The sequence below is a fragment of the Muscardinus avellanarius genome (genome assembly GCF_963383645.1).
Source record: "Muscardinus avellanarius genome assembly, chromosome: 12".
NCBI classification, from domain to species: domain Eukaryota; kingdom Metazoa; phylum Chordata; class Mammalia; order Rodentia; family Gliridae; genus Muscardinus; species Muscardinus avellanarius.
In genome coordinates, this window is record NC_137798.1 from 50,398,363 (window position 1) to 50,411,970 (window position 13,608).

At 36.1% G+C, this 13,608-nt stretch overlaps 2 protein-coding genes across 2 annotated transcripts in view; one reads left to right on the forward strand and one right to left on the reverse strand.

Annotated features, from left to right (window-relative positions):
- Positions 1–8,449, forward strand: part of FANCM (FA complementation group M) — a gene marked incomplete at both ends in the record, with an annotated part of 60,274 nt that extends 51,825 nt beyond the window's left edge. Inside the window, 4 exons of the mRNA XM_080707137.1 lie at positions 2,415–2,784; positions 4,299–4,590; positions 6,769–6,901; positions 8,306–8,449. Coding sequence (XP_080563263.1) covers positions 2,415–2,784; positions 4,299–4,590; positions 6,769–6,901; positions 8,306–8,449 — 939 coding nt within the window. The remainder of the gene's footprint in view (positions 1–2,414; positions 2,785–4,298; positions 4,591–6,768; positions 6,902–8,305) is intronic.
- Positions 8,450–10,745: 2,296 nt separating this feature from the next.
- Positions 10,746–13,608, reverse strand: part of MIS18BP1 (MIS18 binding protein 1) — a gene marked incomplete at both ends in the record, with an annotated part of 41,967 nt that continues 39,104 nt past the window's right edge. The window contains 2 exons of the mRNA XM_080707138.1: positions 10,746–10,849; positions 11,255–11,306. Coding sequence (XP_080563264.1) covers positions 10,746–10,849; positions 11,255–11,306 — 156 coding nt within the window. The remainder of the gene's footprint in view (positions 10,850–11,254; positions 11,307–13,608) is intronic.

The window sequence follows — 13,608 nt, forward strand, 5'->3', positions numbered from 1 at the left end:
AGAAAAGAAAAGAGAACTTCCTTTAAGGTGAAATTAATAGAAATTATATGTTCAGGATTAGTTTCAATATTAACTTTTCCACCAAAGGCTTCAATGTAGAATTCTTTTATCTTTTAGGGAAAGAGGTTTGGGGCAGTACCTGGTTTCCTTCCTTAATGTTTCTTTGTGGATTATTGCTGAGTAATACATCTTGCTATTACTAAAAGATCAGTTTTTAAGAGTTTATAGTTAATAATTTTGCCAAATAGGGGTTAAAGTCATAGTTAACTATAAATACTGATTAATTCACCTGAGCCTTCTTCTTCTCCTACCCTTCCATTTCAGCTTTGCTGAGGTTTCCCTTTTTTTCTTAATTTGAAACAGGGTCTCCCTAAGTTGCAGTAAGACCTTGTCTCCTTGAAACAGTGAGACCCAGTTTCAAAATAAAGAATAAAAAATAGGGCTGGGGTTGTTGCTTGGAGAATGCCCCTGGGTTCTAATCCCCAGCACCGCCAACAACAGCAACAACAACAACAAAAGTGTTTTGTTTGTGTGTGTGTGGTACTTGGGGTTGAACCCAGATGGACATTCTGCCTCCAAGCTACAAATTCCAGCCCTTTTTACCATTTTGTGTTGAAACAGTGTTTCACCAGGTTGCTGAGAGTCTTGCTATGATTTTTGAGGTTGCCCTCTAACTTGTGATCCCAGTGTCTCTCAGCCTCATAAATACTGGGATTACAGGCACGTACCAACTATGCCCAGCTCTTTTGCGTTTTTTGAAATTAAGTATTAAGTATATTTTAAAGATTATTTCTGAGTGATTAGGATGTCTGTCTTAGTATAGGATATACAAAGCTGGGAAGATATTGTGCTTATCCTTACAACACCAACAAAAAGCCATATAACATGTTAAGTCTTTTATAACCATTACAGAGCAAAAGTTGCAGGGTAACCATTTAGGCTGATATCTCTGGAAAGGCAGGTACCTTCAATGAGAGACTTATTGATTTGGGGCAATTAAGGGACACCATAAAAAATGGTAAAAAGAATTGAGCTAAAAATTTAATGAATTGGGTAAGGCACTGGGTCAGAATGAGACTTTAGAATCTCTGGGAGTTGCAAACACAGGATAATTCACAACCACTCATGGGCTGTTCTCTGTAGACTCATCAGGTGTCTACAGGACAGTTTCAGAATCAAAGAAAGCCTCCTTCCTGGTTCAGGCCTTGGGGAATAGATAGCCAGTTACTGAGGAAAAGGCACCAAGCACCATTACTTCTCACAGAAGGGGGAAAAAAAAAAGAATAAGCTCCTAGTAACTGGAGGCTGAGACAAGAGGATCACAGGTTCAAGGCCAGCATATGCTTTGAAAAAAAAAAAAAATTGTGCAGTGTTCTACCTTAATCAACTTCCAGATATTTTTGCACCCTGAGGTACCAGGAATTTTCCTACCTCTGAGGTACAACCCCCCAGCCATTATTATTATTATTAGTAGTAGTATTTATTTGAACCAGTCTCACGAGGTTGTCTGGATCCTCACTAAGTTGCTGAGCTTGGCTTTGAACCTGTGATCCTCCTGTGTCAGCCTTCCATATACTAGTATTACAGGCCTGTATCACTACTCTGTGCTCACTTTTTTTTTCCCCCAGAACTGGGGATTGAACCTAGGGACATTCTACCTTTGAACTACACTCCCAGCCCTATATTTTATTCTTTATTTTTGAGATAGGGTCTCACTAAGTTGTGGAGAGCCTCAGAAGTTGCTGAGGCTAGCCATGAATCTGCCATCCTCCTGTCTCAGCCTCCCAAGTACCAGGATTACAAGCATGTTACCACCATGCCCAGCTCCTCACTTTTGTTTTTGACCTCTATGGATTCCTACTTTCTTGTCAGCCAGTTACATATTTTAATTTTTTTCCAGTGCTGCATCCTACCAATGAGATGTCATCCCCACCCACAAATATTTTTGAAAAGCATTGAGGGTATCACTCAGTGTATAGCTTGGTTAGCATGTGTGAGGTCCTAGGTTTTATCCCTAGCACCGTAAACAAAACATGTTAGTTTTGATGTCTAATTGGAGGTACTGTTTAATCTTCCAATTACTTTTTAATAGTATCTACTGTTTTCTAGGCTAAAAATTAAAATTTTCTATTTGAAATTTTATTTTCTCTTTTTTTTAGACCTTCTCCTATTTCATATCCTCTGCTTTTAGCTTTTGTTGTTAATTATAGCTTTACAATACTTGAGTTATAAGGACAGGGGCTTTTTTTTATTGACAGTCACATTGGTCTTGTTGAAGGAAAAAAATCCAAACATTATCGTAGAGAGATTCAGCATGAGGTGTTAGAGAGATTCAGCGTGAGGTGTGAAGTTTATGTCACACTAATACATGTTTAAACAGATTGTGACCAGTGGTTTTTTTTTTTCTCTTTCAGACTGGCAGTGCGCTGGAGGATCCTAGAACTTCACACCATTCTAGTTCAAGCTCCCATTTGGCTGAGATGCCTATGTCTCTCAGACTTCCACAGGAAGGAAAAAGAACCTGTATTCTTGTAGATAATCGTGAAATCACTTCTGGTTTAGAAGTAATTTCTTCCCTGAGAGCAATTCATGGGGTACAAGTAGAAGTATGTCCTCTTAGTGGCTGTGACTACATTGTTAGTAACCGCATGGTGGTGGAAAGAAGGCTTCAGTCTGAGATGTTAAATGCTGTCAATAAGAACAAGTTCATTGAGCAGATCCAGCACCTGCAGCGCATGTTTGAAAGAATATGTGTGATTGTGGAAAAAGACAGAGAAAAAACAGGTTTGTATCTTAAAATGTCTGTTTATAAGCCTATGTAGGAACTTGACTATTTATTCTCTATTGTCTGGAAGTAGAAAACTCTTTATATACTAGACTCATAAATGTCAGTTCACATTGTAATGCCATTATGTTTTTTATCTGTCATTGTATTTAAATAAGTCCATAAGAATTGAAGGATGAGAAACTGAAGATCAGTGAACCAGTCATTAGATGTTTTTAGGAGCCCCAGCAATGATGAGGACATAAGGCAGTGATGGGGAAGGGAAACAAGATTCAGGAGATGGGTAGGAACTGATCTCTAAAATTGGTTGGAGGAGCTGAGAATGCTACTTGATGAACTTGGTTTCTGGGCACTGAGGTAAAGGTGAGGTTTACTGCAATTATAAGCAGAACAACAGATTTGAGGAGCAAAAGCTTACTCTTGAACATGTTGAGATTGGATTTGCAATTTGAAATGCATGCATTTAGAAATATGAGAGTATAGTTCCAATTAGAGAATTTCTGCAGTAATTATTTAATTATATGGGGAGCTCCAGAGAATAGGAAAAGATCATGGTATATGGAATCAGATGTATCAATTTCTGGTTTCTCTGTAGGTATGTGATATTTTGAGTCATTCTGAATGATCAGTATATTAAATATCAATAATATACTTGTTCTCATTTCATTATATTATGAGGATTAAGTGAAATTATGTATGTGAAAATCACTGTGTAAAAATTGAAGCATTATATGAAAAATAAAATCGCCATAGTGTAGTTTATATACAACATTGGTTTGGAAATTGGACAACTTTTCAGCCATTGTGCTATCACTGGAGAATCATGTGACCTTGAGAAAGTTACTTTCTCTTTCAGTAACTCAGTTTTTTTTTTTTTAATTTGAGAAATGAGTGCTAAAGGAAATAGATTTAGAACACAGAGAGATATAATGTGGCAAAAATTATGGGAAAGTATCTTTGTGGGGTTAAGGCATAAGGGAGAGTACCAAAACAAGACAACAAAACAAAGGATAAAAGAATATGGAAAACAAAATGAATGGAAAAGGCAGGTAAGTAAATTATTGCCAAGATGACATTAAAATGGGCATGCGGGGTATTCATTAAAATGGGCGTGCAGGTTATTCGTTGAGTTTGTCTTTGGAATAAATATATGAGATAATTTTATTTTAATTGAGCCAAGACATAGGAACCCTTTATCAGTGTTAGCATGAAAAGTTATAGAGATGAATAATATGGTTTGGGTCTTCAGTAATGAATTATCCAGGGATATAAGCTTTCTCTTGCGTATTCACTTTCTTATATTGATTTCAATTCAAGACAGATAGTTCTCCTTATTTTATCTTAGATACTTGAGAATCGCTTTAAAACTTTAGTTGTAAAGTATCTCATTAGTAAAGTGTGGTGCTAGTTGTTCAATTGTGTAGACCTGGGGACTCTAATATATAAAGCATATTAATGACTCTACTTAATATAGTTACTGAAGTTTGCATTTTCTTAAATATGAAATATTCAGGAGACACATCAAGGATGTTTAGGAGAACAAAGAGCTATGACAGTCTGCTGGCCACCTTAATTGGCGCTGGAATCCGAATTCTTTTTAGTTCCTGCCAAGAAGAAACTGCAGATTTACTAAAGGAACTGTCTTTAGTGGAACAAAGAAAGAATGTTGGTATCTGTGTTCCAACAGTGGTGAATAGCAGTCAATGTGAAGCACTTCAGTTTTATTTAAGTATTCCTAATATAAGCTATATAACTGCATTAAATATGTGTCACCAGTTTACATCTGTGAAGAAGATGGCTAACAGGTATGTCTGCTTTAGTATTATTTTTAATTTGCTATTTTCAAATGATTTTTAGAAGTATTTCATAGAAGTTTTATACATTCACAAAAACATAGCAACCATTGTTATTCAGTCTCGAGAACTAAGAAATACATTTTTGTTTATAAGTCAGCCAACTAGTTTATGGTATTATAGCAGCCCAAGGTAAGACATCTTATGTGGGCCTTTAATTAGAGCACACTTATATTCTAAAAATCTCTTTTTTTAAGCAGTAAATGAAAACAAAGCACCTAGGCCTAGGCTATATAGCTCAGTGGTAGAGCAACTGCCTTGCATGTGTGAAGGTCCTCGGTGTGATCCCTAGCACTGCACAAAAAACAAAACATTTTTTGCTACCAACATGTATTCGTTATTACATGAAAGTGAGAGCACTGATGGGAAAAAAGGGGGTGAGGAAGCGGATAGATATTCCCTTAAAGGAGCTCTAATGCTATATGAGGAAATAAGACAATAAACAATGCTTACATTTGATCTTGTATGCTAATATTTATGGGCCGTTCAGTTAACTAGAAAGATGTTCAAGTTGGGAATTTTACTAGTTTTATTTTTTGGTGCTGAGCATCAGATCCATGGCTTCATGCATGCTAGGCAGGTATTCTGCCATTGAGCTAGTCATACTCTAGCCCTAATTTTCGATCATTATATTGATTGAAAAGGGAGATTTTTAGAACATATGTTCATTTTGATTGAAGGTCCATGTGACTGTCTTAGCTTGAGTTGCTATAATGAAATATGATAAACTGGCTGACTTGTAAACAAATTTATTTCTCAGTTTTGGAGGCTGGAAGTCTGCAGTCAAGATAGAGTGGCTGGGTTTTGGCAGGGCCTCACCTCCATATCCCATGTGCATTAAATCATCTTCCCAATACTACAGTGAAATACTTTGCATAGGTACTTATAAAGAAAGGTTTGTTTAGTTTGAAGCTCCCACAGTTTGGGAGTTTCGAAGTTTAGACTGCACAACAAAGGCTATTATGGTGAGAGAGTGAATAGCAGTGGCAGAAGTGCATGCAGAAGCAAAATATTAAATCTCAAGCCAAGTACAAAGAGAGAGACTGGTGTCTCACAATGCCTTCCAAAGGCAGGGCCATCTTCATAACCTCAGGACCACCTGCTAGGCCCCAACTCTTAAAGGTTCATACCATCTTCTTGTACTGCCACCTTGGGGACCAAATTCCTACACATGAATCTTTTGGGGGAACATAAACCATTTTCAAACCATGGTACCATTACATCGGGATTATGGTTCTAACATGAATTTTAAGGGACAAAAGCACTTAGTCCATTGTAGATGTTGAAATCTTTTCCTTGCAGATTTTTTTTTTTTTTTTTTTTGTACCAAGGATTGAACCCAGGGGCATTCTATCTCTGAGCTACATCCCCAGCCCTATTTTTATTTATTTTTTACTGGAGATGGAACCTGGGGGCCTTCTACCTTTGGGTTACATTCCCAGACCTATTTTATATTTGTTTTGGAAACAGGGTCTCACCAAGTTGCTGAGAGCCTCACTAAGTAGCCAAGGCTGGCTTCAAACCTGCACGATCCTCTTGTCTTAGCCTTCTAAGTACTGGGATTACAAGCGTGTGCCACCATGCCTGGCCTATTTTTATTTTTAAACAGGGTCTAAGTTGCAGAGGGCCTCACTAAGTAGCTGACTGTCCACAAATCACAATCCTCATCTTAGCTTCCCAAGTATTGGGATTACAAACCTGCGCTACCATGCTCAGCTGCAGATGATTTTTATTTTTATTTTTTTGTGGTACTGGGGATGGAACCCAGGGTCCTTCTACCTCTGGGCTATACTCCCAGACCTATTTTATATTTTATTTGGAAACAGGTTCTCAATAAGTTGCTGAGAGTCTCATTAAATAATTGAGGTTGGCTTCGAACCTGCAGTGTCCTCCTGTCTCAGCCTCCCAAGTACTGGGATTATAAGCATGAGCCACCATGCCCGGATTTCCAGATGATTTTTAAATAAAGGAAACAAATAAGCTTTTATTGAAATCAATGATAAAGACATACTAACTGGTTGTATAATACTTAGAAAAATGATTTTAACGGCTATTATGTTTGACGTTCTTTTAGGTAAGATAAATTTTATAAAAGCCAAAGTTCTAGTATGTTTTTCTTTGATTTTTCAGCTCACCTCAAGAAATCTCAATGTATGCACAAGTAACTCATCAAAAGGCTGAGGAGATCTATAAATACATCCACTGTATATTTGACATACAAATGGTACCAAGTGATCTTAACCAAGATAGACTGAAATCTGATGTATGAGATCAGACTGCTCAAGAGACGGTTATCAAAGAACTCTTACAATACTAAATGCACTTCAGCAATCATTGCCATGGTTTGTGATTATCAGTTTAAAACATGTAAATAAGAGAATATTTCTTTGTCACAGATATTCTATTTTATGTATATTTTATTTATGTAGATTATATAAAATTATTTAAACAAAATCTTTCAATTCAGTAATCACTTTGACCAACTAGATTATGAAACTAATTTTTACCTGATAAATCAATCAAGGTTTGTATAAAGATGGTGTGGCAGGTGGTTTGAGATTAAAAGCTGAATGAGGTGTATTTTGGAAATTTCCCCCCAAACTACTCTAGCTAGATGCAGTGGCATGCTGCGTGTAATCTTCATTCTTGGGAGGCTGACACAGGATTATTGAGACCAGTGTCATGGAAATTTAGTGTGACCCTATTTCAAAGTAAAAAGTAACATAGTGCTGGGGTTGTAGGTTGGGAGTAGAAACACCCTGGGCTCAATCCCCAGTAAAACACACACACACACACACACACACACACACACACACACACACACACACACTCTTAAGTACTGTCATTTCTGAGCATAATAGTGTTCATCCATAACTGCTGCTGGTTTAATGGTCATAGCTTTTTTCTATGTATTAATTATGATATCAATATTCTTAATGTACTTAGTCTAGATATATATACTGGGTAAGGTGGTATGTTGTGAGATAAATAGAAGCAGCCTTTAATTGTGGGCTTTCCTCTCTCAAGAGTATTTTTTGTTTGCCTTATTTTTTTTCTACTATTAAATTGCTGGGTAATTTTCTACTATTAAATTGCTGATCCAGGCACAACAGAGAGCTTTCCTCACCTTAGACCTGGTAGAGGCTTCATAATTTTCAGCCCTATTTTTTATTCTTTATTTTGAAACAGGGTCTCACTAAATAGCTGAGGTTGGAGCGAACCTATGATCCTCCTGTGTCAGCCTCTTAAGTACTGATATTATAAGTGTGCACCACCATACCTGGTGACTTAATTATTTAGACTGGCAAATCTAGAACCAGATCCCAGGAGATGAACTGACGTTATTTTTCTTTAATTTTGAACTTTGCTCCTCTGAGATAGTATAAAACTCTGAATTCCTCTGAAAAGTTATTGTCCAAAATTATGAAAAAGCCAGAGAGACAAAGAGTGTAAATTATTGGCTGATGTGGAGTTTAGTTTATTGTGTCAGATTCAAAATTATTCTTCAGTATCTGTCCTACTGTGACTGGATTTTTTTGTTTTTAACCATTTCTCCTTTACAGTGAGCATGAAGCTAAGCTTTGACAGGAGGTAAGGGGCCTTTCTTAGTGGCTCCAGTGCACTGCGGCCTACTGCTTCATACTCCTGTCAATGGTATGTGGTGCAGGCATGTGGTGATGCTCTGTCCCAAATGTATCCAGAAGTACGCAGCCCCTCCCTCCACAACCTCACACTACCCGGGGCTGCTGACCACCTTGCAGCTTTCCCCAAAGATATCAGATGTGCAAACTCCCTCTATGTGTTCATCTGACAAAAAAATTTCAAAAATTAAACATGAAGCTAGGCGTGGTGGCACACGCTTATAATCCCGGGGCTTGGGAGGCTGAGACAGGAGGATCGCATAGGTTCGAAGCCAGCCTCAGCTACTTAGTGAGGCTTTCAGCAACTTAGTGTGACCCTGTTTCCAAATAAAATATAAGATAGGCCTGGGAATATAGCCCGGAGGTAGAAAAGCCCCTGTGTTCCACCCCCAGTACCACCCCCCCAAAAAAAAGGAAAAAAAAAGCACGATGTGATGTGAGAGAGATAACCTAGAGGATTTCATTTATTTATGCTTTCTATGTGGAGTTCTTAATTCTACCGTGCAACTGCTTCCTCCCATACTCTCACTGGTATCCCTTAACTATTAACCCTATTGATTACCAATCCATCTTACTATTTCAGTACTCTTATTTTGCTACTTTAACTCTTTTAGAGGTTAATTACCTTAAACATTATTAGCTTATTTTATGATCTACTAGAAATGGGGCTACCAGGTACCTGGCAGGTACAACAGAATAGAATAGGAAGGAAAGGAAGGACACTGCGGAATTGAACAGGATATGACTATGCCATTTTAAAATTACATTTTTGCTTTTTGTATGGGATTTAATGGCCTTTGCTACTTAAACACCCCTCACTAACTTCAAGCAGCACAGTATTACACCAAATACTGGTGATTCACATTATGCAACCGTTTTTTTGTGTGTGTGGTAGTGGGGGTGGAACCCAGGGGCATTGTATTTACAAGCGACACCACCCCCAACCCTATTTTTTATTCTTTATTTTGAAACAGGGTCTCACTGTGTTGCAAAAGCCTTTGGCTGAGGATGTCCACGAACTGCGATCCTCCTGTTTCAGCCTTCCTAGTACTAGAATTACAAGCATGCACTACTATACCCAGATTGTAACAGCATTTTTTAGGGCTACTCTAACCCATTCCTTCACTTCATGCTACATCTACCAAGAACCTTTGGGGCAGAAATAGTCAAGAAGGATCTTAGTCCAATTTCACTATTCATTTAAAAGCTTGTTTCTATATATCCTTTAATTACATAGCTGCTTATTGTTACTAACTAAATTAAAGTTTTTTTCTACTATAAAATTCAGCCAGATGTGGTGGCACAGGCTTGTAATACCAGCATTTGGGAGGCTGAGACAGGAGGATCGTGGTTGGAGGACAGCCTCAGCTACCTCAGCTACTAGTAAGGCCCTATTTCAAAATAAAGAATAAAAAATAGGGCTGGGGTGTAGCTTGTAAGTAGAATGCCCCAGGGTTCCATCCTAGTACTGCAAAAAAAAAAAAAAAAAAAAAAAAAAGTTTGTTTTTTGAGTAAACAGGACAAATGCACATTTCTTTTCTTTTTCTGACCAAATATTTAAAGAAAAACAAAAACAACCCAGAAACAAATACTATAAAAGCAAATTAACTTTATTTGAACTGGAAAGTATATGTTGAATATGTACGAAAATTAGAGGGATATGTTCATATAAAACATGGCAGAATAAGCTAAAAGTTTATTTCTAAAGGAGCTGATAGTGAAAAGAAAAGGATGTTTACTAGGATATAATAACTTGACTCAATAAAATGATTTTTCTATTAACTGTATAACCTACCTAGTCTTTTTAGTATTGAGAACAAATTTAAGCTATATTTTTATATGTAAGTAAGGCTGCAGAATGCAATGGAATTGGTTCTTAGGTTCTACCTAATATTTAAAAAGCAATAAATTAAATTCACATAGGTTTCATATTAGGCCAATCACAAGTTTAAGAAAAACAATCAGAAGAAAAGCATGTTATATAGTTTCAAAATGGTGTTAACATAGGTCATCTCTGGCTTGTAATACGAGGTGGTGACAAATGCTCAAAGTTTTCATGAATCCAGTAGCCATCAATCCAACTTCTATCACTCCTCCCCATCTCTCCTCACTTAAGGGTAGCAATATTTTCTCAAAAACCTAAAGCAATCTATTTAGGACATGATTTTATTAAAGTGAACAGACTTGGATGCTTAAAAGAGACTTAACTAATATATTTTTTTAATATTACAAAATAATATTTACAATATCTACACAATTTTCCTTATATTTTTTGGTAGGCTGCAGCAATGAGGAATATTCTGTAGGAAATTTTATTGTGAATACAAACATGAGACCTTTAAAAAAACAATCTAAATTTTCATTTGAAGCTGTTTTTTACAAAGAAAATACCTATTTTCCAAATGAAGATAGAAACATACTGCTTTATGGGGGAAAAACCCTGGAAATAATATCTTCTTATTTTTATTATGCAGAATCAGAGTTCGAAAAATAATAGTCTTTTTCTTCTTCGTCTAAAGATTCCATAGCATTAGTGAAAAGTTTTCCAATACCTGAATTTTCTCCTAAATCTGTAAAATAAAGTTTAATAAAAAAGGATTAATATATTTCCAAGTAATCTTTGTATTTTTTGAAGGTACTGTGGATTAAACCCAGGGGTACTCTATCTCCAAGCCACACCCTCAGCCCTAGTTTATTTTTATTTTGGAACAGGGGCTTGCTAGGTTGTTAAAAGATTAACTTGCTGAAGCTATCTTCAAATCTGTGATCCTCCTTTCTCAGCCTCCCAAGTACTAGGATTACCGGTGTGTGTCACCATGCCTGGCTCTTTCCAAGTAATTTTAATAAAATTGAAACCAAATACAAGGAACCAAATGGTATCTCAGTCCACTTGAGAGCCAAGTAATTTCAGGACCAAGTAAAGAGAGTATCTTAAAACAAAAATGAGCTGAGCTTATAAATAAATAAATAAATACCTTTGTTAAACAAGGTTTTTCTTGATGTTGGAGTTGAGAAATCAGTTTCAACCTATAAAGGAGTACATGTTAATAGTTAAGTGGTATCTCTTATGATGCATCCTTAAAACCTAGATAAAATTAAGTATGCTTTATCCCCAGAGTACTTTGAATATATGCCTATAAAAACCCTTAATCACTTTAGTTATTTGCCAAATGTTTGATTCTGTTTTTAGCTGAGTTCATCTAAGACAAAACCTATGACTTATCTAATGTTGCTTCTCACTGCCAGCAAACATTGCTATTAAGAAAAATTTACTATAAAAATTTTACTATTAGTAAAAATGTACTAAGTATTTATTTCATTTAAATAATATTCTGGGATAAAATTTGAAATATAATGTATCATGATTAAAAATAACTTGTAAAAATCCATACATGAATAATATGCTAGGAAAAATTTAATTCTCTTCATCTTGGCTAAAATAGTAGTAGTAATTTATGGTAGGTTTTAAGTATATTCTCATATATATCATATCAGTGCTTTTTAAAATATTAGTGATAACGCCGGGCATGGTGGCTCACGCTTTGTAATCCCCGCACTTGGGAGGCGGAGACAGGAGGACCATGCAGGTTCGAAGCCAGCCGCGCTGGCGTAAGAGACCCTGTTTCAAAAATATAAAATAGGTCTGGGAGTGTAGCCCAGAGGTAGAAGGGCTTCTAGAAACCCCAGTACCACCAAAATAAATAAATAAGTAAATAAATAAATAAATATAAAAATAAAAAATAATAAAATAAAATATTAGCAATAGCGAGCAATGGCAAAGTATACCTCCTATACTAAGGGTAAGTACTGTGAGAAACTTTTGAGACTCGAATTCATGTTTACAGATGCTGATATACATCTATTTTTTTTTACTGTTTAAGAAGAGGCAAAACACTATTACATCATTTATATATCAACCTCAGAATTACCCAGTATCATAACAAGTATCATCGTGATCTGCATTGTCATACAACACATGAATAAGATAAGATTAGACAGCTCATGTAGCTTGCTCAGTGTAATAAAGCTAGTATGGGGAATTAGATCTTAAAGCTGACATACCATTCAATTATTTCTTTTTGTCAACTATCACAGTGGTTAAAAAATACTAGGTTATGAAAAAAAGGTGGCTGAATCACAAGATTATGTAGTTTGGTAAGTTGCTCAAATTATAACCTACTAATGAAAGTAAAAATCCAGAATTAACTAAGATGATCCTTGGAATTGCATAGAAATAAAAAGGTTTTAATAGGAATGACCTTTATAGATGCATCCCTATCGACCTCTTCTCATTTTGCAAAGTCTTTTCACTTAACATCACCTGAAACTTGTTAGAAATGCAGGATCTCAGATCTACTGGATCAGAATCTGGGTTTAGCAAGGTCACCAGGAGACTTCCAGCACACAGAAATTTTAGAAACACTGAATTAGGGCACTTGTCAAGGAAACCCAGCTTACCAGCAAAATAAAGACTGGAAGTCAAATCTTTGGATTCCCATTCCAAGGCTTTCCTACCATGTTAATTCCTGGTCCTTTGCAACAAACCAAGATTTCATTTGAAGGAACGTGGAATTGAATAAAGGGAATGAATCCTAAGGTTCAGTGTCTAGGTCAATTTTGGTGTTCAAATTTCTTTGAAAGAACTAAGATCTCAGCCTGATTTTAAACCAAGGCACCCAGTGAAAAAAATCTACTATTTCCCATGTACTTCGTGAAGTGCATGCACATGAATATGATTATGTCATCCCAATATTTAGAGACTCTATGAGAAGAATTTTACCCTGGCAAATATGCAGCATAAAAACTTCAAAGAGAGTGAAGGAGAGATGTTCAAAACATGGTCTGAAAGAATAATGCCAGAGGATAAAAGTCAAGGGCACATAGATCACTATTATGGCAAACTTAAGTTAAATTTTTTCTGTAATTGGATTTTTATTATTGGAATGAAAAAGCGGTAGCTGAATCTGAAAAACATTTGGAACTATTTTTAAACTGCATGGAATTTACAAAATGTTTTATTTTATGAAAATCATAATTTATATTTTTCTCCAGTAACTGAACAGACACATTTTTGAATATTGCTTGAAATGCCCTTCCCTGAGTTGTTTTTATCTACCCTACCTCATTTCCCAAATGGAAATTATTGCTCATTCTCTCTCACCTTATTCAAATGCTTTGGTCTACAAGTTGCCGCCTGTAATCCTACAGTATATATGTACTTACCTTATTCACAGCTGCATATTCGAGTTAGGTTTAAGTACTTGGAGAGCATGAACTGCTGCAATACATAACTTGTAAGTGCCATAGTATATCCTGTTATAGCTGTTCT